The sequence below is a fragment of the Boleophthalmus pectinirostris genome, unplaced genomic scaffold (genome assembly GCF_026225935.1).
Source record: "Boleophthalmus pectinirostris isolate CB_2022bp ecotype Guang Dong unplaced genomic scaffold, ASM2622593v1 HiC_scaffold_18, whole genome shotgun sequence".
Taxonomy (NCBI): domain Eukaryota; kingdom Metazoa; phylum Chordata; class Actinopteri; order Gobiiformes; family Gobiidae; genus Boleophthalmus; species Boleophthalmus pectinirostris.
In genome coordinates this window covers 3,835,001-3,861,315 of record NW_026571133.1, presented here as the reverse complement: position 1 = coordinate 3,861,315, position 26,315 = coordinate 3,835,001, and the positions used below count along the sequence as shown (strand labels likewise).

General features: G+C 39.7%; 1 protein-coding gene across 1 annotated transcript in view; it reads left to right on the top strand.

Moving 5' to 3' along the window:
- LOC110165438 (ELKS/Rab6-interacting/CAST family member 1-like) overlaps positions 1-26,315 on the top strand; it is a 467,498-nt gene that overhangs the window by 142,269 nt on the left and 298,914 nt on the right. The window contains exons 7-11 of the mRNA XM_055153860.1: positions 1,672-1,843; positions 11,710-11,784; positions 14,411-14,566; positions 17,129-17,221; positions 20,987-21,154. Of these exons, the coding sequence (XP_055009835.1) occupies positions 1,672-1,843; positions 11,710-11,784; positions 14,411-14,566; positions 17,129-17,221; positions 20,987-21,154 (664 nt within the window). The remainder of the gene's footprint in view (positions 1-1,671; positions 1,844-11,709; positions 11,785-14,410; positions 14,567-17,128; positions 17,222-20,986; positions 21,155-26,315) is intronic.

The window sequence follows — 26,315 nt, the reverse complement described above, 5'->3', positions numbered from 1 at the left end:
GTTTATCACGTCTCTGTACGTGGCCCCTCCCACCAGAGCAGCACAAATGAAGACTTGTCTCTTTCCAAACGCTCTTAAAGGACGATCGTTTTGACTGTTGACCGTGACACCCTCATCAGAAAAATGTCAAAAATGAGAAAAGTGGTGCCGAGTGCAGGATTTTCCAAGAAAAATTGACTTATTCCTGTTTACATACAAGTTCATGTTAAAACACGTGTTGAAATTGCATTTTTATTAAAGTTTCAGGTTGTTCATAATATTATAATATTTTGTGAAAGAAAGAGTTTTGTAATAGATTTCTGTAATAGATTTGCATTTATTTAATATTATAAAATATTAATATTTGAACTTATTGTTATTTTTGGGGTTTATATGACATGAGTTTTCTGATCCGGCCCTTTGAGATCAAAGTTGGTTGGATACGGCCCCCGGACCAAAATGAGTTTGACACCACTGCCCTAATTTTTCCAGTTATTTATTGCAATTCAAGTCGTGCAAGTCCAGCAAAGAGCTTAAAATTGTACAAAGGTAAGAACTGAACAGACAGAGGTTAAAAAATGCTAAAAGATACAAAACACAAGTCCAAGTTCTGCCAAAACTACCTCAGGAAAAAAGAACAAGATGGTAAAAGCTTGAAAACATTGGCGTGTCCAGCAGCACAGTGTCCAGACTTAAACCCCGTCGAGCTGGTTTGGGATGAACTGGACAGAAGAGTGAAGCGACCTACAACAATCTTAAAAAGGTCTTAAATTTCATGTTCCTAAATTAAGACCTTAAAAAGTCTTAAATTACGTTGTCCAAGTCTTATTTTTTCACAAAGGTCTTACATTTTATTAGTTTATTTTTTGTTTATTTGACCAGGCTGCAGTGCGATGTTAAATGAAGGGAGGAAAAAGAAAAGAACAACGTGAAATCATGTAATGTAAATGAACATCTAATGTGGAGTATGTGCAAACATTACTTAGTTTGTCTTGTTAGAATGTTATAAATTATTTTTTTACTATTTTACAAGCAGTGCATATGACTATAAATGAGTTCTGATTTTATAATGAAAGTGATTTTTGCTATTTAAAGCAGTGAGTAATGATCATTATTAGAATTGGGTTTGGTGTTTTTCGTCCACATAATGGGAGCGAAGTTGGTCTTAATTTTCATTTAAGTGGTCTTCAACAGGTCTTAAAAAAGTCTTAAATTTGGGGTAGTCAAACCTGGGGATTCTCTCTACAAGTGCCACACATTTATGGGAAATTCTGCTACAGACTTGGGAAGAACTTTCTGAAAAATATTTGATTTCTGTTGTAAAAAGAACGAGCCTCGAGTGTGTTCAGCTGTTCTATCTGTCAAAGTTGGACACTTTCATGAATCAAAAGTTTAGAATAACTTTTGGTCAACAGTAAAGAGTAAAAAACTGGAAAAAGTGTGGTGTTCTAAAACTTTTGACCGGTAGTGTTTATCGTACACCTACATATTTGGGGTTAATTGTCTCAAAAACAAATAAAAGTAGTACTCAGAAACTTCGTCATTCACTCACTTTTTGGATGAGAAACAAGATGAAGCAATATCCATAAACAAACCACTTCATCCAGTCACAGAAGATGAGCAAGTACAACCCCATTGTTGTCTGGAAAAGTTTGACATGTTCCTTTTGTGTGTTTTTTTTTTTTTTTTCAGGGATGAGTCGATAAAGAAGCTGCTGGAGATGCTGCAGAGTAAAGGTCTGTCGGCGCGTCAGACGGAGGAGGACCACGAGAGGACCAGACGCCTGGCAGACGCAGAGATGACCATCCACCAGCTGGAGGGGCTCCTGGAGCAGAGGGACAAGGAGATGCTCCAGCTCAGAGAGGTACAGGAAACACAGAAACAAATGAATAAATACATAGGTAGAGTTGATACCACAATAAAAATAACTACTACTTTTTTAGACATTACGTTGAAAAAATGCCTTAACCCTCTCAGGCTCAAATTAAATTTTAGTAACAGGAAAAAATCTGATATTTGGGGAAAATTATCATATGGGGTAATATACAATCCTGACTTTTTTTTTGAGACACCTTCACATCCAGTGTGTTCTGTTTTAGATTTGCAGTATTGGTTCAGTGTGGTAAATTAACACTGAAGACTGAAAATGATATGAACGTTAACTTTATGTGTTTACCACTTTTCATAACAATGAAAACATAAAGCAGAGTGTAACAGCTTTACAGTGGCACAACAACATCACTTTTTCATGTGGTTCTCCAAGAAACAATTTTTATCCTTTGTAAACAACAAAAGTACTTTGCACTTCTGACAGGACGTTTGCGTGTAGCCGTTCTTGCACAGTCTGCATCGTCCACGTTTATCAACATGGATGGGAAAAAAGGCTCCTGAGTAAAAAAAAAATCATAAAATATGGATTTGGAGTAAGTAGGTAATTGGCATTGAACTGTTGCATATCTGCAACACCAGCCTGGAGAGGGTTAATTGTTGATTTTATAATATCATATATATCAGTATTTCCAAAACTTTTTTTCCCTGGACCCATATTTTAAAAGTCACAAACCTCAAGTCAATAGACATTATTTGTAAATCACAAAATAAAAGTGGATTTGACCATTATTGAACATTAAAGAGGATATTTTATTGTTGACTGAGTGATCACGTCTCTGAACAATTAGTGTTACTCAAGTTTTAAACAATGAAAAACAAAAGTTGAACCAGCAATGAAAGGATCCATAAGTCGCTTATTTGGACATTAAATACAGAACATTTATTTTTCTTTTCAACATTCAATTGAACCAACAATATTGGCAAAAAATCGGCAATAAAATAATTACAGAAAAATTAGAAATTATACAAAGCATTTCTAATGAGACAGGTGGCTCTGTCTGTGTTATTGTGGCGTGTTCCAGTCCGTGGTGCAGGAGCAGAGCGCAGCAGCAGATCAGTGTCAGAACTGTAGACTGCAGAACTACATGCAGATCATGACAAGGCAACCAAAAAAAAATCTCTTGCGACCCACCTGAGTTTCACGACCCAGTCCTTGGGAAACAATGATATATATAGTACTAATTCTGATATGAATTAAATAATATTTCCAGTATAAATATATATAAGTATTAGGGATGGGCATGATTAATCGATTAATCGATAATTTGATCATTAAGAATTTCATCGATTACGTTAATTTTAATCGACAAACCGAATGTAGGTTGCTGTGTGTAGTGTGAACAAACAGGTGTGTACATGTGTCTCTGCATCAGAAGGAGCGAGACACAAACACAAACTGCAACGTACCGAAGCACAAATGTGTATTTAACGATGATTTGTACAAGAAATTCCACACTTTCCGTTGCGTTCGGGACAAGTGTGAGTCCATGTGCACAGTGTATAAAGCAGCACATATGTTTCTGTGTCCAGTGGGAAAAAGTTTTTCCAGGTGAGAGTCGCTCAATGTGGATGACGAGTCCCCACCTCCCTCCCCCCGTACGGTGTCCTGGTTTTGACAAACACAAATCTGGTCACACTAACCTGTATTCCACTGAGTCATGTCTTTTAATCCAACAGAAATTGAACCACATCAGCGACACAAGAGCTGGAGTTTTATCTTTCGCTTAGTTTATGCAAATTAGCGATGCGGTTTTAAGTTTCGTTTCTGTGAAGAGTTGCGCAAAACTGAATTAAACACATTATAATGTCAAACGGGCTGATGTGGCTCTAGAGTCGTTACGGTTTATATGTCGTAAAGTTGAATTTATTTATGCAGATTAGTAGTGCAGATAGTAATAATAATGATGATCATTTTAATATAAAAACGTTAATGATTAATCGATAATCGATCGTTAATTCTTCCGACGATCGATTAAGAAAATTTCATCGAATGCCCATCCCTAATAAGTATATATCTGTACACCAGGGGTCCCAAACCTTTTTCCTCGTGTCGAATATTCCAGAGCGCTACAAATTTTTGTGGTCACAGGAAATAAAAAGTGTATATAAGAGCCATGGGAAAGACTTAGACGAGGTTCAGTTACATAAAACATAGAACATAAACCATTATTTATGTACAAGTGCACAAATTCAGGCATCAAAATGATAGATTTACAGTAATAATTGGCATTTAATTCATCAAATTTGAGCCAATGATGTTCTTTTTGTCTTCTTATATACTTGAACTTCTTAGGTTCTTTTTAAAGACAGTGCAGTGAAGTGTATTTACCTTGTTGACATGTTTCGGCTGCTGCATCTTCAGAACTGTCACGGTGTTGGTGGTGACGTGTCGTATATCAGCTGTTGTTACTTCCTGTAGGCGTGGTCAGACCTGATGGACCCGGCAGGTCGCTCAGACTGACCACGCCTCCCGTCGCCCGGTGTCTCTGGAGGAGGGTGTCCCAGGTGTGTGAAAGGAGGAACGCTCCGTCATCACTGTTAACTCTGTCCGTGCCTCGTTTCCTGATTTCAATGGCCTCCCTGATCCAGCGTTTGAACTTGTTGTTTTCCGATCCAACAGCAGCCGAAACATGTCAACAAGGTCATTATTGCATTGTCTTTAAAAAGAACCTAAGAAGTCATCAAATTTGAGTTATTCAGGACATTACATGTAATTCAGGAATCCATTCGTGAGCTACTTGGAGACTCCTGCTGTACACAACATCTGTTTATACACTGTTTTGACAAATCTAACTGGGAATCCTTAAAAATAACGTTAAGTTTAGTTTAGTCTCTGTTTGAAGAGACACTGTACAGAGACTGAACGCTCGTACAAACACCAAATTATAGTTTAACAGCTGGTTTCTGCAGTCCCTGATTTACACAAACACAATGATAAAAAGCATTTATACTCACTCAGTCAACAATAAGAACAATTCTCTCTGACCCACACACTCTGACACATCATTAGATATTTATAAAATCACGAGTTTCATCTTATTTAATACGTATTAACCTAGTGTTTCCACATTTCACAATTGCATCAGTCCATAATGTAAATAAATAAAACAATAAACAAGTGTTACACAGTTCACAAGTGTGTTTTATTGCACATTTTAACACAATTTGTAGGCAGTGTTGGGAGTAACAGATTACATGTACCAGAGTTAAGTAATCAGAGTACAAATTATGAGTAACTGTATTCAGTTACAGTTACTGTTTCAGGGAGTGGTAATTGGATTACAGTTACTTTGTTGAAATAAATGGATTACATGACGGTATTTTCCTGTTTTCACATTTTGGACTAAACCAGGACGAAAACCAGGACTAAACCGGGACTAAACCAGATCTAAACCAGGACTAAACCAGGTCTAAACCAGGACTAAACCAGGTCTAAACCAGGACTAAACCAGGTCTAAACCACTAAACCAGTCTAAACCAGGACTAAACCAGGTCTAAACCAGGACTAAACCAGGTCTAAACCAGGTCTAAACCAGGACAAAACCAGGACAAAACCAGGACTAAACCAGGACTAAACCAGATCTAAACCAGGACGAAACCAGGTCTAAACTAGGACTAAAACCAGGACTAAACCAGGACTGAACCAGGACTAAAACCAGGACTGAACCAAGACTGAACCAGGACTGAACCAGGACTGAACCAGGTCTAAACCAGATCTAAACCAGGACTAAACCAGGACTAAACCAGGTCTAAACCAAAGCTAAAACCAGGACTAAAACCAGGACTAAACCAGGTCTAAACCAGGACTAAACCAAAGCTAAAACCAGGACTAAACCAGGACTAAACCAAAGCTAAAACTAGGACTAAATCAGGACTGAACCAGGACTAAACTAGGTCTAAACAAGAGCTAAAATCAGGACTAAACCAGGACTAAAACCAGGACTAAAACCAGGACTAAACCAGGTCTAAACCAGGTCTAAACCAGGACTAAACCAGGACTAAACCAGGACTAAAACCAGGACTAAACCAGGACTAAACCAGGACTAAAAGGACAGTAAACAAAAGTCTGTTCATGGAGACTTGGGCTGAACAGACAATTTGAAGAAAACAAACAATGAATTTTCAGGATGTGGTTTGTTACATTCATGTAGTTTTCAAAATCATGACAATATCAAGTAATCCAAAGTATTCAGATTACATTACTCACTTTAAGTAATTTAATGGATTACGTTACAAACTACATTTTGGGGTGTGTAATCTGTAATCTGTAGGGGAATACATTTTAAAAGTAAACTTCCCAACACTTCTCCTCGCTCTTTATTATTATTAACATTCCATAAATGTGCTTTTATTCCCACAGTTTTGTTTTTCTGACCAAATCTTTGTTTTGTTTTTCGTATTTCGACTACTCGCCCGTCTTCCTCAGAGTCACAAAGTTTGTTCTGGACATTTTTTTCATAAATGTGGGCTCACCAAGATGATTTGTACCCATCATTTTGCCCTACGCCCCTGCCCAGCGTGGTCATGTGACGCTGCTGTGACCACTGAGCGTTGTTCAAAACATTTCCATCTGATAACCGCGCTGATGCCGAGCTATTTTAAGACGAGTTGTTTTTTTTTAATACTGAAAGAAAAAACATTTTAGGTCACAAGACGTTTTCCTTGAGGCTCTTGGAGTGATCCCCATGAGGTCTGTGGCTGTGGGTCTCAGCGCTGAAACAGATGTGGCCCTGCACAAATCATATCCCGTCTTTACCATCATCAGGAACTCATTTCAACTAATTATGTAATAAACTCACTCCCAGCGAACCGTGTGAAACGAAAGAAGCGTACATTTAGATGAATCGGGGTCGCCATCTAGTGGAGAAGTGGTGTAAGTGTAAGTAGATGTACAACAGTCTGACATACGGAGACGGACAAAAGACTAGTAGATTTAAACACAAAATAACACTGAAATTAAACAATGAGTGAGGGAAAGTGAGTGCCAGTGCCCTAAGTCACACCATTTTGAACTAATTATAAAAACTATAAAAGTATTAATTAGGAGGGGTGTAAGAAAAATTTATTCAGTGATTATATTATTATATTTTTCTTAAAGTTTCAGGTTGTTCATAATATTATAATATTTTGTAAAAGAAAGAGTTTTGTAATAGATTTCTGTAATAGATTTGCATTTATTTAATATTATAAAATATTAATATTTGAACTTCTTGTTATTTTTGGGGTTTATATGACATGAGTTTTCTGATCCGGCCCCTTTGGGATCAAAGTTGGTTGGATACGGCCCCCGAAACAAAATGAGTTTGACACCCCTGACCTAAGGCAATCAAAACACATAATAATAATAATAATAATAATAATAATAATAATGAGAATGAAATATTAATTATAGTAGAAAAATCATTGAATAATAATAAAAAATAATATTTTTCTATAATTTTTCTCTTATTTTGTTCTTATTATTACTCAATTATTTTTCATTAGTTACATTCACTGTACTCATGATTTAAAAAAATATAGAAAATATATTTCATACAATTGTGTTCTTTTGAACTTGTAGTTAACTGTATTATTCTGTATTAATTAATGTATTAATAAATTGATAAAATGTGTGTCCTTTATAGTGGACACTGAGTTAACCAGTCGATCTTTTAAGTATTTTTAGATCGACTCTTAATGTTGGGACTAGGTTCCTTTGTCTAAATAGGGCTGCGCCACTATCATGTCTAGGATAAAAAAAAAAAAAAAAAAAAAGGCATTATTGTGTGACTGTAAGACCACAATATGGGGAAAAAAAAAACAAACAAAATAAAAAATAAAATATATATGACAAAAAATGTAAAAAAATCAATAGGAGTTAGTTTGTGGCTGCACAGTAAAGATGTTGGTCATCAAAAAGTTATTATTATTAAGTTAAAGTCACATGGATTTAACACCAGAATGTCCCCAGCGTCCATTACAGAGGACGTGTTATAAAATTATAAATAAAAATAAAATTAACAAAGTCTAAATACTAAGATGTTCATTTACCTCCAAATAGATAGAAAAATCACCCCAAAAAACATATTGCAATACACTTTTTTTCTTCAGGTCCCAGGAGGATATACCATTGACTGTTTTAGTATCGGGACATATCGTGATATTCTGAATCGTGATATGTATCGTATCGTCAGACTCATGGCAATGCACACTCCTACTAATTAGAAAAACAAAACACTTAGTAACAATAAGGGAAGCTGGACCCATTATGCAAATTTTAAACGGCTACAGTGTGAGTGAGACCGAAATAATTGACATAATTATTCTGTCATTTCTGGGTTTTCTGTTGCCTCTTGTTGCATCAGGTCATTTCCCCCGTAACAATGTTTATGAAGCTCTGCAAAGTCTTATTAACGCTAATTTATGGAAGCATTAACGTGGAGAATTGGAATTTGAAACACAATTTTTTCACGGATTACAATAAAAATAGAAAACTGCTTGAGAAATTGCAGTTTAAAGCGGCAAATTGATGCAAGCAGCAAATTGTCTCTGTCTGACAGTGATAAAAATACAACAACAGAGCAGATGTCACGAAACTTAAACTTAAATATTACACAAAATTGGACTCTTCTGAGCTTTAAATCGTGTTATAATGTTGTTACCTTATCAAATCAGACCTGAAGTTGTGTTTTGTTTCATTCACACGTTTAAGTAATTCTTTATTATAGCTATTTTTTACTTTTTGTTTGGTTGAGATTGGCAACTTTTAAATCACAATATTTCCTTCATTGTTCATTATAAATATATACTTTTTTTTTTTTTTTTTTTTTTTTACAGATTGTAGTGTATCCAGTAGGGGTGTGCAAAAATACTGAAATAGCCATCGCCCAAACTATTTTTTATTCCCTTCATGTAATAAAGGACTTTTCATATTCTCAGTGGGAGTGCCTCGGGTTTGTACCTTACCCATTTTTACATTTTCCTGTAAGGGTAATTTTCTGTTCTAAGACGACTGCCTTAACCCTCGTAGACCTGTACTGTTATTTTTACTCTTTTAAGACCCAGTGAAGTGAAGCGCTCCACCTCTTTTGTTTTATAATTTTTTTAGTATATTTTACTAAATAATTTTGTTACAGTGCTGCAGTTTTGTTGCTTTTTGAGTGGAAGGAAACTCGTTTATGCGACACATTTGATATTAAAATATTTGTGTTTCATATGAACTTTTGCACAAGAAATGGTTTAACAAAGACTTTAAGTATCACAGCCACGATTTAATCTTTATTTTTTTGTATCGAATTGTAGTTTAAATAATATTTGAAATATATCGTATTAAATCGTATCGAATAGGGGTGAAACGATATCCAAGTTCTCACGATACGATATCGTCACAGTATGAACCTCACAGTGCGATATTTATTGCGACATCATGGGAAAGCTCACGATTAGGTTTGCAACAATATCCAAATCTCTCGGTACGATATTTTCACAATATACATCTCATGAATCCGTGAATCATTCATTCATTTGTTTTTCAATATAAAACCAAAAATAAGAAAACGAAAAAAACAACAGTTTTTTTCAACAGAAAAAACGGATAACGGCCGTTTCCCGTTTACGTGACTTACGTGACTGCGATGTTGGACTTTTGCACTGCATACGGACTGAACCAGGACTGATCCTGGTCCGGGACCAGACCGGAACCAGACCAGGACTGAAACCGGGACCAGACTGGGACCAGGCCGGGACCAGACTGGGACCAGGCCGGGACCAGGCCAGGACCAGACCGGAACCAGACCAGGACTGAAACCGGGACCAGACCGGGACCAGACCGGAACCAGACCAGGACTGAAACCGGGACCAGACTGGGACCAGGCCAGGACCAGGCCAGGACCAGAGCGGAGGCTCAGAGCCCACGGCAGGGTCGGAGCTCGAAGCTGAGGCTCGGACCCTGCGGAGACACGGAGTCAAAGCTTGGAGTCTGCTCTGGTCCCGCTCTGGTCCCGCTCTGGTCCCGCTCTGGTCCCGCTCTGGTCCCGCTCTGGTCCCGGTCTGTTCCCAGTCTGGTCCCGGACCTGGATCAGTCCTGGTTCAATCTGCATGCGGTGCAAAAGTCCAGCATCGCAGTCACGGAAGTCACGTAAACAGTTATCCGTTTTTTCCATTCTTCATTTAAACACAAAATCAAAAACTGAAAAAACAAATCATTATCTGTTTTTTCATTTTTGGTTTGGGAGACAAATAATGAAGAAAACTGTTGTTTTTTCATTTTCTTAATTTTGGTTTTATATTGAAAAACGAATGTACTTCCCTCTGTCTTTTTTTTTCCAGCTATTGCTGCACCATAACTCGTCATTTCAGCAAAGAGACTTGTAATTCGATATTTTGTGATGGTCCACGATATTATTGTGAAAACTTTTGACGATACGATATCACGATATTTCGGTTATTGTTACATCCCTAGTATCGTATCGTAAGCTCATTGTCTCAGGATATGTATCGTGGTTCCTACATCTACATCTCCCATGATTCATTTCAGCGCAGACAACATGAAGAAATATGTTTTAGACCTGAATTCTTGGGATTATGACAGAAATAACTCACACCAAAATCTTCTCAGGGTGTTTTAAAAGGCAAAAAGCGTCCTACCTACAATTATATCAGCCTCTTTAAAAATATCGCAATAAATATCGTACCGTGAGATTTGGATATCGTTGCGTCCCCAGTATCAGTGAGCTCTGGCCCTCTGGCTCTGGCTCCATTCACTTGCATTTGTCGTACGGTGCATTAGCCGCTTTTGTCGTTACTGTACGGACCATAGAGGAGCAGTGGTGCGTTCACTGACCTCCTCTCTCCTCCTTTCATTTCCTCTTTTTGTCTGCTCCCCTTTTTTTCCCCTCCTCCGTGTATCTCTCTCTCTTCTCTTCTTCATTTGAGTTACGACGCTTTCACCAGCAAACATTCCACTGTAGATTTATTTTAATTTTAAAATACTATTTGGATTTTATTGGAGAAATATTTGTAAACACATTTTTCGAAAAATTAATTCAAATTTATGAATCGTTTTTGCAGAATAAATGTCTTGTTTTGGAATATTTATTTCTGTGGACTTGTTTTCAACGTGAAGACATCGTGTTTGGAGCTTAATTTTTTTCTTTTTGTCAATTATTTTTGTCATGATTTTTAAATTTTCAGATTTTAACCATGAATAGGACTTTTATATGACTTAAATCGTTTAAATTTTTTACGTAATCATAATATTTTTTAAGAGTAGAAGAGTGAAGAGTGTTGTGTTTTTCTTTTTTTTTCTTTATTTTTTGCACGAGTTAAAATTTTTCACAATGTGGGACGGAAGAATCGACCCGCGCCGACTCAAATCCGGCGCCAGAAAGCCTTCTCTTCCACCCCTCCGCCGCTATCCCCATCTCCCCCTCGTTCCCCGTCTCGCCCTCCGTCCCGATCCCGCCTTTCCACGTGTCTCCCCCGTACCGCCCCTCGCCGCTCTCCGCCTCCCCCTCCGCCCGTCACCCGCCTCTCCGCTCCTCTCCCTCCTTCCCCGCGCACTCCCCGCCCTCCGTCCGCCACGGCTGCCCCCCCCACTACCCGTCGTTCGCGGCCGCGTCCGCCCACCCGTCGCTCCACCACTCGCCCTCCTTCCCCGCGCCCGCCCCGAGGCCCGCGCCCGCCGTCCAGCCGTCTCTCCACCCGTTCCCGCCTCCTCCGCCGGTCGTGGTGGCGGTGGCTTCCTCGGCGGGGGTGACAGGTGCCCCCCCCCGCCCCTCGTCCTCGCCCGCCGTAGCTCACCGCGCGGTCCACTCCCTCTCCCCGGTCTCGTTCGCTGACCATTCGTTGTGTAATCCTCAGGAGCTGCACCGGAGATACGAGGCGGCTCCAGAGTCCACCAAGACCAAAGCCCTGCAGACCGTCATCGAGATGAAGGTAAAACACGGCTTTAATACTGTTTTCAGTTACTTAAAAGTGCACTACGGAACTTTTCGGTTGCTTGTTTCTATGGATATGTCATTGCTCTGCCTGGAATGTTCCACAGTGTGACATTAAACAGCTCTACTTTACATTTATTCAACTACAGGCGGGTTTATAGCTCAAAAATACCAAAAAAACAGGCATTCTGACTGTGAGCGGGGTCGCCTCTCCACAGATCTGACCTGTCACTTGGTCTTGGTTTGGTCTCCGTGAAGATAGAAAGGTTTAATGCCACACTGTGGAACATTCTAGACCAGCGATTTTCAATAGGTGAGGCGCCAAAGAGCCACTGGGGAGGAGCGACACAGGCGGACTAAATTAGACCTGGTTTAGATCTGGTTTAGATCTGGTTTAGATCTGGTTTAGACCTGGTTTAGTCCTGGTTTAGACCTGGTTTAGACCTGGTTTAGTCCTGGTTTAGTCCTGGTTTAGTCCTGGTTTAGACCTGGTTTAGACCTGGTTTAGTCCTGGTTTAGTCCTAGTTTAGACCTGGTTTAGATCCTGGTTTAGTCCTGGTTTAGTCCTGGTTTAGACCTGGTTTAGACCTGGTTTAGTCCTGGTTTAGTCCTAGTTTAGACCTGGTTTATTCCTGGTTTAGTCCTGGTTTAGACCTGGTTTTAGTCCTGGTTTAGTCCTGGTTTAGTCCTGGTTTAGTCCTAGTTTAGACCTGGTTTAGTCCTGGTTTAGACCTGGTTTAGACCTGGTTTAGTCCTGGTTTAGTCCTGGTTTTAGACCCTGGTTTTAGTTTTGGTTTAGTCCTGGTTTAGACCTGGTTTAGTCCTGGTTTAGACCTGGTTTAGACCTGGTTTAGACCTGGTGGTTTAGTCCTGGTTTAGTCCTGGTTTAGACCTGGTTTAGTCCTGGTTTAGACCTGGTTTAGACCTGGTTTTAGTCCTGGTTTAGACCTGGTTTAGTCCTGGTTTTAGTCCTGGTTTAGTCCTGGTTTAGACCTGGTTTAGTCCTGGTTTAGACCTGGTTTAGACCTGGTTTTAGTCCTGGTTTAGTCCTGGTTCAGACCTGGTTTAGTCCTGGTTTAGACCTGGTTTAGACCTGGTTTAGACCTGGTTTAGTCCTGGTTTAGACCTGGTTTAGACCTGGTTTAGTCCTGGTTTAGTCCTGGTTTAGTCCTGGTTTAGACCTGGTTTAGACCTGGTTTAGTCCTGGTTTAGTCCTGGTTTAGTCCTGGTTTCAGACCTGGTTTAGACCTGGTTTTAGTCCTGGTTTAGTCCTGGTTTAGTCCTGGTTCAGACCTGGTTTAGACCTGGTTTAGTCCTGGTCCTGGTTTAGTCCTGGTTTAGTCCTGGTTTAGACCTGGTTTAGTCCTGTTTTAGACCTGGTTTAGTTTAGTCCTGGTTTAGTCCTGGTTTAGTCCTGGTTTAGTCCTGGTTTAGACCTGGTTTAGTCCTGGTTTTAGTCCTGGTTTAGTTCCTGGTTTAGACCTGGTTTAGTCCTGGTTTAGACCTGGTTTAGTCCTGGTTTTAGTCCTGGTTTAGTCCTGGTTTAGACCTGGTTTAGTCCTGGTTTTAGACCTGGTTTAGTCCTGGTTTAGTCCTGGTTTAGACCTGGTTTAGTCCTGGTTTTAGTCCTGGTTTAGACCTGGTTTAGACCTGGTTTAGACCTGGTTTAGACCTGGTTTAGACCTGGTTTAGTCCTGGTTTTAGACCTGGTTCAGACCTGGTTTCAGACCTTGGTTTAGTCCTGGTTTAGACCTGGTTTAGACCTGGTTTAGTCCTGGTTTAGACCTGTTTAGACCTGGTTTAGACCTGGTTTAGACCTGGTTTAGTCCTGGTTTAGACCTGGTTTAGTCCTGGTTTAGACCTGGTTTAGTCCTGGTTTTAGTCCTGGTTTAGACCTGGTTTAGTCCTGGTTTTAGTCCTGGTTTAGACCTGGTTTAGACCTGGTTTAGTCCTGGTTTCCTGGTTTAGACCTGGTTTAGACCTGGTTTAGTCCTGGTTTAGACCTGGTTTAGTCCTGGTTTAGACCTGGTTTAGACCTGGTTTAGTCCTGGTTCAGACCTGGTTCAGACCTGGTTTAGACCTGGTTTAGTCCTGGTTTAGACCTGGTTTAGACCTGGTTTAGACCTGGTTTAGTCCTGGTTCAGACCTGGTTTAGACCTGGTTTAGACCTGGTTTAGACCTGGTTAGACCTGGGTTAGACCTGGTTTTAGTCCTGGTTCAGACCTGGTTTAGACCTGGTTTAGACCTGGTTCAGACCTGGTTTAGACCTGGTTTAGACCTGGTTTCAGACCTGGTTTAGTTGTGGAGGTTCTGTCGGTAGACTGTTCACAGTAGAACAGGCGTCTCCAACCTTTTTCCTCTGGTGAGTTTCCTGAAGAAAACTACAGTCACCAGAAACTGAGAAAGTAGAAGAGTAGAAGAGCCTTAGGTGGATTACAGATGCTTATTAAACATAAACCATTGTCCATTTATTATTTAGTTACAAGTCATGCATCAAAATAACACATGTACAATGGTAATTAATCAGAATCATTAAATAATTTCCAGTAAATGTGCGTGGAATTAGACTAAACAGATTCAAACATCCCTCACATGTTAAAATGTACGTGTGTTTCTGTTTCCAGGATGCAAAGATCAGCTCTATGGAGCGAGGGATGAGGGAGCTGGAGGAGGAGGTGAACATGCTGAAGTCGAACGGAGCTCTGAGCAGTGAAGAGAGAGAAGAGGAGATCAAACAGATGGAGGTGTACAGGTCCCACACCAAGTTCATGAAGAACAAGGTCAGACTCACAAAACACTTCCTGTTCATTTAAACTGTGGACAAACTCGACATATATCTGCATTTCTATTCTGAAGAACGTTTAATTTAGCACTAGAAGATTATTTTCTTTCTTGCTTGGTGGGTGAGCAGGCTTTGGGGGCTCCCTGCAATACCTCTGAGGCCCTCCAGGTGGCCCCAGACCCCACTTTAGTAATCACAGGTTTAAGGCATTAATAATAAGTAACTTTACAGAAGATGCGTTTAAATGTACCGTAAATTCCGGACTATAAGCCGCTACTTCAGGGGTGTCAAACTCATTTTGGTCCGGGGGCCGTATCCAACCTACTTTGATCCCAAAGGGCCCGGATCAGAAAACTCATGTCATATAAACCCCAAAAATAACAATAAGTTCAAATATTTGTGCAGAAAAACACAAATCTATTACAGAAATCTTTTTTAACTGATGAACTCTTTCTTTTACAAAATATTATAATATTATGAACAACCTGAAACTTTATGAAAAATGCAATTTCAACATAATGTTTTTTACGATAACTTGCAAATAGGAATAAGTCAATTTTTCTTGGAAAATCCTGCACTCGGCTCCACTTTTCTCATTTTAGACATTTTTCTGATGAGGGTGTCACGGTCAACAGTCAAAACGATCGTCCTTTAAGAGCGTTTGGAAAGAGACAAGTCTTCATTTGTGCTGCTCTGGTGGGAGGGGCCACGTACAGAGACGCTGGAGATGCTGCTGTGATAAACACCACAGAAAATTAACAATATTTTAATAGAAAATATTATTAAAAATATTTTAGTAGAAAATCAGCGAGGGCCAGATTAAAGGTCTTGAAGGGCTGGATGTTTGACACCCCTGCGCTACTTTTTTTTCAGACTTTGAACGCAGCGGCGAATAAAACGATGTGGGGAATATAAACGGATTGTTTGTTTGGCACATTGTCCATTCATATATACAGTCTATGGTTTGGCAACACAGCGGATACGTGCAGCCTGAGTGCCGACAACACCACTGTCTGTGCGGTTAGACATGGATGGATGTTGTCAGGGCACTAAAACAGTTTATCGCCGTGTGATAAAATAAGTTCTGATGCTAAATGAACATTAGTGAGGGGGATACGTCTTACCCGTCTGTGTAAATGACGAGAAGAAACGTCTCAAATTTCAGTAGTTGGACATCCACTCAAACCTGATCGATAGAACTAACCCCGCCCCCTGAGAGAGTCTGAAATCTGCTGAAACCCTCCAAGACACTGACATGATGCAGACAGGACAGAGACTCTTTCTGCAGGAGACATGTGCAGTAGAGCGCGAGGAGAGACAGGGGAGATGCGCCGGGGAAGTTTTTAACAGTTATTTTGCGCTTCATGCACACACCCTCCTCATGAAAAACACAGAGAAATACAGATGATGCAGCTTTTAAGTTAAACTCGACTGATCCGACTGTCGAAGAAGGAAACAGAGCTGCTGCACGTGAACTCGCCATCAGTGAGTCGATGGTGAGACGTTGGCGACGGCAGCGTGACGAACTGACTCAATGCAAAAAAACGACAAAAGCTTTCAGAGGCGATAAAAGCAGATGTCCCAAACTTGAAAACTTTCTCTGAAAGACGTGGACTAGAGGTCTACGCAGGACAGAATTTTCAGTCCCGCTCCCGCCCGCGTCTCCGATATTTTTTCCCCTCTCCCGCCCGCAAGTCCCGCAGGATGGGAATTTGCTTTCTTAAGCTCTAATCAAATGAGGAGAAGCTGAAAGGAATTGGACTGTGTACGGGAGGAGGCGCGGTGGGCGGTCCGGCGGCATGGTTAAGTCCTGGCTAAATCCTGTTTTTGTTTTAGTCCTGGTTTAGTGGCGCAGTCCGCACGTCGTACAGGAGGAGGGACTGTCCACGCAGGCCTATGGGATGGAGGGGACTGTCTGTGCGACGTACGGGACAGGGGGACGGTCTGCTGCTTAAAATGTTTTTAGTAATGCCAAATAAAATATCCAGCACAAATTATGCATGATAGTCTTACATTCATCATTTGTATATTTTACTTTACACTACATTACTACAGTTTATCATCCCACCCGCCCGCCCGCATTGTGCAGTCCCGCTCCAGCCCGCGCCCACAGTGACCTTTCATAATGTGTCCCGCGTCGCACTGATTTGCAGCGCTCTAACGTGGACACCTGCGGCTTATATTCAGGTGCAGCCTATATATGTACAATTAAAAAATTTAGTTAAAATTTTGTTGATGCGGCTTATATTCAGGTGCGCTCAATAGTCCGGAAAATACGGTAAATCACTTGTGCATTTATAAACATGCTGTTGGTACTTTTTTAGCATCATTTCTCTGCATATTTTTGTGATTGTTGTGGCCCGTCCTTTTGGTTGCCAAGGGAGATAAGTGTATTTAGAGTAGTCTGGAAACAACATGATGTCATAAAGTAATAATATTCGTGTGTGATTTATGCAAACAAACATTGGGCACTTTTCCTGGTTGCCGTGGTTACCTATGGCTCAGACTGTATAGCGCAGTGGGCGGGGCTGTTGACGTTGTGGTCCCGCCCCCTCCTCAGGTTGAGCAGCTGAAGGCGGAGCTGAGCCAGAGCCGCTCAGAGAAGGAGGAGCTAAACCAGCGGGTGTGTGAACTGCAGCGGGAGGTGCCCTCAGTAAGAGTCTGCTCCGTGTGCCCTCCGCCTTCTCTCGCTCTCCTTTTCTTTTCTCTGTCTTTCTCCTCCCTTCCTCTCCTCTTTAGCTCTAGATTCCTGTTGTGGCGCTTTTACAGTTGGACGTTTTCAGACAGCATCAACCAACTACCTGCTACTGCTACTGTTCACAATAAATATCATGATCCCCGCACAGATAGACGAGCTCAAAGGTGCAATATGTAACTTTTCTTCTTTTCCTGCGTGTCTCCATGGAGATTTTAATGCTTTGCTTTGAACATTCCACAATATATCATTAAACATATAGTCGGGCTGGTGCCTCCGCTCAATTTCATTTCTCTTCAGCGACTAGGTCAGGAATCGGAATACACTAGACGGTTCACAAAAACCCCGAAAGTGCGAGTTCGGGCACCAGCCAATCAGTGAAGAGACGTACATTCTGTGTCGGCAACAGTTCCCGAGATCGAGGATTTAAAGATGAAACAAAGAGAATGTTTGGTGAATTTTATCAAGGGGAAAGACGTTACTGTCCTTCTTCCTACAGGATTTGGGAAAAGCTTAATATACCAGTTAGCTCCGTTAGTGGCGCATTACATACATCACGGCCAAAAAGCAGCAATTTGTTAAATTAAAAAAGAACCCGCCTACCGTCGAGAGAAGGAATTGATTGACTGATTTGTTTTTATTTCGAGTTTGTGCCAAGAGAGAAACAATAATCATGTATACTACACATGCAATGTAAACAACAGAAAAGCACGTTTCTCGAAAAGGAGTGGGAAGAAGAAAAACTTATATTAACCCGCCCCTGTTCATGACATAATCCTAATGCTGCGAGGTCAGACGGTTTCCACAAAGTGAAACCGGCTGATGAATCAGGCTTTTAAACATATCCATCTCCTTTGGAAATAATACCACCAGACTATCTTACGAATGAGATCTGTCGAGATATTAACAGTGAAAAGCTGTTCACCTTTATGAAAATAATACTAGGTTAATGTCTTAATTCTGTGGAACATTCCTGGCAAAGCTACAACATCTCCTTAGAGCAGGAGTCTCCAACCAGTAGCTCTCCACCCCCTTCCAAGTAGCTCGCCAAGGGATTTCTGAATTATATATATATTGCGCTGAATAACTCAAATTTGATTGATTAAATGCCTATTTCCTTTGTAAATGTATAATTTTGATGCCTAATTTTGTGCCCTGATAACTGGATAATGGGTTATGTTTTATAGACATCTAACTGTATCTTCAGCTCACCATGGCTCTTATGTCTATACAATTTCTGGTGACTGCTGGCATTTTAATTTTACACAAAGTAGCTCACAGAAGGAAAAAGTTGGAGACCCCTGCCTTGGAGACATATGGTGGACCCTCCAACTGAAAAGTTACATAGTGCACCTTTAAAAAGTCAGGAGCATTGGTCCAGTTTGTGCTCTGTTCAGTGCTCATGGGAGTGTCTAAAAACTAAACATACTCTAATAACTGTGGCAGAGTCTGTGGAGCATTTTAAATTCCCCTTGGGATCTGGGGGTAGATGTCGTACACCGACCTCAAGGGGCATCACGGCCCCATCCACACTAGTTCGTATTCGAGTCGTTATTGCTGTGGATGCAGTGTTCGTCCAAACTAATCCGACTGAAAACGGCTCCAGAGACGGAACGAATTCATTTGAGTACAGATCTGATCCAGCACTGTGTGGACACCTGAAAACGCTGATACACTGATGTAGGTCTGTGAGCCGTGAAGTAATTCACTGCCAAAACACTAAGAGGCTTAAATATATGTCCATTCATATAAACAGTCTGTGTGTACGACCTGCAGACGTATAATCTCTGAAAAGTTTAACATGAACCATCTCCAACGCGACAGAAGCACAGGACAGACTCACCATCATCAGAACACTCCTCTGTCACAGAAAGAACACTCATATTCCACTGAGTCGTGTCCTTTAGTGCAACAGAAGTTGAACCGCATCAGCGCACAAGGAGCGAGCTGTTTTTTTGAGCGCTCAGTTTATGCAAATGAGCCATGAGGTTTTAAGTTTCATTTCTGTAAAACGTAAACAAATGTGCTCAAAGCTGTGTGGATAGGGAAGGATTGCGGACACAGAAACGACGTGTCTGGACGCAAATAGTTTCCGATACAAAAACAAACACCAGAGATTCAGAGGAGAGTAACAGACACAGAGACGTGATGCTGTCTGGGGGGAAATCCGTCATCTCTTAGTTGTTTGTAGCTGTCTGAACTTTTGCCAATAGCGTAACGTACTGGAGACAAACTGCAGAGTGCTGAGTTTAACCTGCTTCTTTCTCCTCCTCGCATGAGTTTGGTCTGAGCTCTGGGCTTGTGTTTTCAGGAGGCTTTCGTCCGTCGTGTGGGACAGTGCTGCTCTGCTCTAGTTACAGTTACAGTAGTTTGACCTGTGCATCCAACATTAACCCTCGTTGTTCATGTTAAAGACACCTGCTTGTCTCCATGGAGATGTTATTGCTTTTAATTAGAATATCCCACACTATGGCTTTAAATTATCCATCGTCATTTATTAAATTGCATTAGTTTTCTTGCTAAAACTACCTTAACGACATGTAGATGGGCCCGGTCAAGCAGAAGTAAACAGCAAGGCCAAAAATTGAAGTGAATGCATCTGATATAAAAATGTATTGAACAGATACATATGTACTCTAGTTTATGAAACTGTTGACCTTTTTTCTGTACCATTTTTGGTTCTAAAGTTCCATATGTTTTAAACAGACCATGTATGAAACATGGAACAAAAATTATTTCCCAAATTTCAAAGACCTGCAAATCATGTAAATAAATGGATGTATTTCATCATATCTTGTGTTATTCCATCTTTGAACTGTTGATGAAGGTACATGATTTTTCAAAAAAAAAAAAGTATTTAAAATGATAAAAATTTGCTTGGAAGGACTGACATATTTTATAGAAATAGTTTCCTTTCATTTTGAAGTAATATTAAAGTATTCAGAAGAAAAAAGTTGACAAATTATGTAAAATCCTGCACCTTCTACTTGTGTTTGCACAATTTTCCCTCCGTTACTTTTCCCTCCGTTACCATGACCTTTCTTAATAAAAAATCTCATGACTCAAAAAGTAAGAGGTTTTTCATCCTAATCTTGTACCATATGGTAGAAAACTATATGAAGCAAATATTCAAACCAGTTTGTTAAGGATATGTAAGTGAGAACCAAGAGTTATCACTGTTTGGATTTATTGCCCAAAAAGTGCTGCATATTTCATTCCCTCCGTTACCGACATGAGTTTTTTTAATTTTTTGTCAACAACTTGAAAGAATATCACAGGTTTAACTTGACCCTGTTGGAGTGTAACTCTTTCCTACATTCTGATACTTTACTTATTTCAATAGTTCCTCTAGTTTCTGAATAAGAGACATTTGAATGTCAAAAATCTGCCCCTGTTTCCCTCCGTTACCACTTGACTGGACCCAGATACTAAGAGCAGGGTCATCTCTCCACAGATCTGACCTGTAACTTGGTCTAGTGGTGTCACCTGCTCGTTTCCATAGAGATACTCATATATAATTTAATGCCATACTGTGAAATATTCCAGTAACATCTCCATGACACAAACAGGCGTCAGATTGCACCTTTAAATAGAAACTGAAGGAAATCCAGGCTTGTACTGTTTTAATAAAGTAGTGTGTGATTTGCTGTGACGTTTCTCTTCGTTTCATTTTTCATTTTGTTTGTGTTTTCTTTCTTCTTGTGTGTGTTGTTCGTCGTTCAGATGGAGCAGGCCAAGCAGGACCTGAATCGAAAGGACAGTGAGCTGTTGGGCTTGAGGACCAAACTGGAGACTCTGAACAATCAGTTTTCTGACAGTAAACAACATGTGGACGTGCTCAAAGAGTCTCTCACTGCCAAAGAACAGAGAGCTGCCATCCTACAGACGGAGGTATGTGCTCGGATCACGTCACAACATTCCACAGGGCAATTATTTAATACGATGGGGGCAGATAAAATGAGTTTTGTTAAAGGGTTTATATTACGCTATTTCAGATCTGTGTTATAATTAGGGGTGTCAAATTATCGCGTTAATTGCGATTAATTAATTACAGTCATATTTAGCGCGTTATGTTTTTTAATCGCGTTAATCTCATTTTTAATCTCTAACATTAGTGTTTCTGTATGCGAGTTGCTTTATTATAAAACCTGTTTTAACAACACACACACACACACAAAAAAAAAAAACCACATTTATACATTTTTTTATTTCGGTAATTCCACTCATTGCCGGAAACCCACATAAAACGCGCGCAGTAAGAGCGATGTAAACGTCATGTTAACGTTGGCGGCGTCGAAGAGCCAGTAGAACAGAGGCAGCAGTGCACAGGTAAAAACGCATTCGTGTCTTGGAAATTATTTTCCCGACGTGAAATATAAAAGAAAATAACAAATATAATATCGCCTACAACTTAAATGTCACTGGTGAAAACAACCTGCATAGACTCATGATGTCTGCACTACTGTCCTACAGTGACCTGCCACATGAGGGGACACGCACACAAACACACACACACACACACACACACACACACACACACACACACACACAAACACACACAAACACAAACACACACCTTCATCATCGTCATTAACCTGAGAACGCGCGGACCACGTTTCCTTCCGTAGTTACTGCGCGGACACCGACGTGCTCCCGTGAGCCGCGTGTGGATCGTGTTTTCTCGCGTACGCGACGTAAACCGAGCTTCCTCCTGTGAACCTCTAAACCAGAACTAACATCAAGACTAAAACCAGGACTAATCCAGGTAAAACCAGGACTAAACCTAAACCAGGACTAAACCAGGACTAAAACCAGAACTAAAACCAGAACTAAAACCAGGTCTAAACCAGGACCAAACCAGAACAAACTCCAGGACTAAAACCAGGATTAATCCATTCCAGGACTAAACTAGGACTAAAGTAGGACTAAAGCAGGTCTAAACCAGGACTAAAACAAGGACTAAAACCAGTGATGTCATATATAAAGCATTTCTCTATCAATAATATTTTTAATATGGTTAAGGAAAGACTGGACTTTTTATTGTCTTTAAGTAGACAAAAGTTATTATGTTCAGATTTCCTCGTCTTTGCTTCTTTACAACAAACAGTTTCTTATTCATGGAGACTTGGGCTCAACAGACAATTTGAAGAGATTTGTTAAACAATAAATGACTTTATAAAGTCACTTTTTTTTTAATCTATATCAGTCTTTTGATCTGCCACAATAATGTAATAATGAATTTAAATGAAAATACCTCAAATTGAAGCTTTTCTCAGCAATTTTTAGGTGAGATTAAAATGAGATTAATTAGATTAATTAATTACAGATCATAATTAATTAATCTCTCAATTTTTTTTTATCGCATGACAGCACTAGTTATAATGTTGTTTCCTCGTCACAAACAGACCTGGAGTTGTGTTTTGTTTCATTCACACATGTTTAACACACAAACCTGCATATTTAGTTCTTCTCTCAAACAGAAAAACACTCTTTGATGTCATGTGGTTATACAGGAAGTGCTCCACTGTGTTTCTTCAGTTTCATACTGTTTCACGTTTTTCATCTTCACTACAATCATTTAGATCATTGCCGCTCTGGAATTGTGAATCATTAAACAAAAGGTTAAAGGACGAAAAGATAAAAAGTGTCTGTTCACGTGAACACTGCTGCTTCATGACATCACAAGCTGGAACAGAGCATTTTGAGCTTTGGAGATGTAGACAAGTGTAATAATGCAGGATTAAAACAAAACAGGAATGAAACAAAACACAACTCCAGGTCTGATTTTAATGGCCTTTAACAAGTAGACCTGTGGCGTTAACAAATTTTGTATCATGATTGTGAAACAAAATTGTTAGAGAGAAATACAGTGATAAATGATGATACTGAAACCACTTTATGCCACTGACACAGTGATAATAATGCAAGATAATCTCACTAAACCAGGGGTTTTCAAATTGAGTGAATGTGAACCTCCCCCTTTCCCAAAATCCCCTCCGCCTGCCCCCCCCACACACGCCTCTAAAGTAAATGCATCTTTTGTGTTTCTGCAATGATGAGTTTCAATAACAACTGATCATATCTATTTTTAATATTGTATTTTCATGACTTTTTTTTAACCAGGTTCAGGAAACCAGGTCTAAACCAGGACTAAACCAGGACTAAACCAGGACTAAACCAGGACTAAACCAGGACTAGCCAGGATGAAACCAGGACTAAACCAGGACTAAACCAGGACTAAACCAGGACTAAACCAGGACTAAACCAGGACTAAACCAGGAAACCAGGACTAAACCAGGACTAAACCAGGACTAAAAGGCTGTGTTTAGCCCCATGAGGTGCGGAGCTCTGTGCCGGTCCTTTTGCCTACGGTCTCCCGACTGTCTACAGGAGCACACTTTCAGGCCCATCCCAACAGTCAGTCCTCATTCAGTTCTGGTTTAGTCCTGGTTTAGTCCTGTTTTAGTCCTAGTTCAGTCCTGGTTCAGTCCTGGTTCAGTCCTGGTTCAGTCCTGGTTTAGTCCTGGTTCAGTCCTGGTTCAGTCCTGGTTCAGTCCTGGTTTAGTCCTGGTTCAGTCCTGGTTCAGTCCTGGTTCAGTCCTGGTTTAGTCCGTGTGTGTTGTGCCTCCCCAGTGGCTCTTTGGCGCCTCCCGGGGGAGGTGGGCCTCACCTACTGAAAACTGCTCCACTAAACCATTTTGAAATAGACAACATCATTAAAAGGCCTGAGCTGCAACAGATAAATAACAGAATGAAGCAATAATTTGCCACAGAAGTTATTTATTCAACTCTTTACAACTCAAATCTTACTGTTTTACAACAGAAATACTCCAAATCTCTCCACTTTTACAAAGAAACTGTACAGAAAATAAACATTGAGCCCCAGAATATATTGTTTCATCTTAGGCCTGTTAAAGATCTTATATTACTCAAAACTGATTCTTGTTATTAAACCTTGTGCCCTGGGACCACATGAGCCTGTAGGGGGCGCTGTGCAGACTGTAGACTGTAGGAACGCAAGGCTTCATAATGGGAGGGTTGAGCGTGACACGTCATTCTAATGAAAAAACGAGACAGAATTTTAATCAGATCAGCAAAAATGAGAAAAAAAAAAAAAAAAGTAAAATTTATTCCTCTCAAATCTAAACTCTGCTCCAAAACACTTGCTTTTCGCTTAATTTGAAACGATTGGATCTCGATTTGATTAAAATTTGATTAATTGCACAAATCTGGTGCAGCAATTTTCCAAAAACGGCTTCACAAACATCGTCAGAAATTTGAAGACAGGGACAAATATTAGAAACATATTACTCACTTTTAAATTGGAAATCTTGTTTTGCTCTGATTTAACTTTTAATGGTGCACTGTGTAAGTTTTTGGTTAAATTTCTATGGATATATCATTGCTCTGCTTAGAATGTTCCACAGTATAACATTAAACCTTACATTTATTCAAATCCAAGTCCAAATTCACTTTATTTATACGGCACATTTTTCAAACAAAGCAGCTTCCAAAGTACTGTACAGAGATGATAAAATGAAGACAACAAAAAGGTAAATTGGTAAAATTTGGTCATACGAGTCCTAAAACAATAAAACCAGTAAAATCAAATACAAGCAAAACCAGAAAATTGTAAAATAGCAGCAGAGTGTTCCAGAGCTTAGGGCCACAGAGAAGGTCCGATCCTCCTGGTTTTAAGTCTCATTTTAGGCCCCGCGAACTGTGGGGCCAGTCCGGTCAAAGCTTTAAAAACAAACAATGAAATCTTAAAATCAATTCTAAAACGAACTGGAAGCTGGTGTAACAACGCCAAAATCAGGGTTATGTGCTCACGTTTTTTGGTCCTGCATCAGAATTTTGGACTAAGTGGATGGTGACTGATGCAGGACAAAAGTGCTAATTAAATTCATGTATTTTTTGGACGATAAGTTGCTCCATAAGTCGCACCAGCCAAAAAATGCTTAATTTTTATTTATTTTATTTATGTATTTATTTCGGTCACAGGTATATTTTGACATTAATTCATAAACAGTCATATTTAACATATACAGACCGAAAAGGTGCAGGCTGAAGCTTAAGCTTATTATGCCTTTACCCTTTATTTCTTTGTCAGAGCTGTCATTTTTACACCAGTTCATCTTCAAAAATACAGCAGGAGGAAACAAACAAATCAGTAACAGAACAACAAAGTTCTACAGCACAAACTAAGTCTCATATTTAAGATAAGATATGCCTTTATTAGTCCCACAGTGGGGAAATTCCAGTGTTGCAACGCACAATTTCAGAACAGCAGGAAAAGGTAACACAGATAATAAATAATAGCTTAAAATAATTTAAAAATAGACTTAAAAATAATTGCACATGGTTATGATTGACTGGTACATGTTCAGTGTTAACAGTGTTTGTTGTAAAGTCTGACAGCAGCAGGAAGGAAAGACTTCATGTATCTGTCCAGAGTTAAACATTTAAACTTCTTTATGAAGTGAAAGAAAGTGGTGCACAATTTTAGGTTTTCTGTACGTTTGTTCCAGAGCTCCACCCCTTTAACAGATTTACAAAATTTCATAATGTTTGTTCTGATTTTCTTTTTAATAAACATGGTCGTGCCTCTGAGCTCGTATTCGGCTCTTTCGGATTTTGAACATGTTCTGTAACGATTTTGACAGGAGATTGTTGTTTACTTTGAACATGATTTTAAAGTGTAAAGGTCGACTAAATCATAAAATTTCAGCGTTTGAAGGTTTATAAATAATGCATTGGTTGGTTCGTTATAAGTTGATAATGTGACGCTCTTATTGCCTTTTTTTGCAGGGTAAAGACTGACTTTGTATTAGTCTTATATGTATTGCCCCAAATCTCAATACCGTAGGTTATGTCGGGCATTACCAGCGAGTTATATATAATAAAAAGACTGTTTTTATCTAGGGTATATCTATATTTATATATAATTGCGATCACTTTGGATAATTTGTTCCTAATTGTATTTATGTGTGATTTCCAGTTTAAATTATGATCTATATTTACTCCTAAAAATTTATTTTGAAAGACTCTT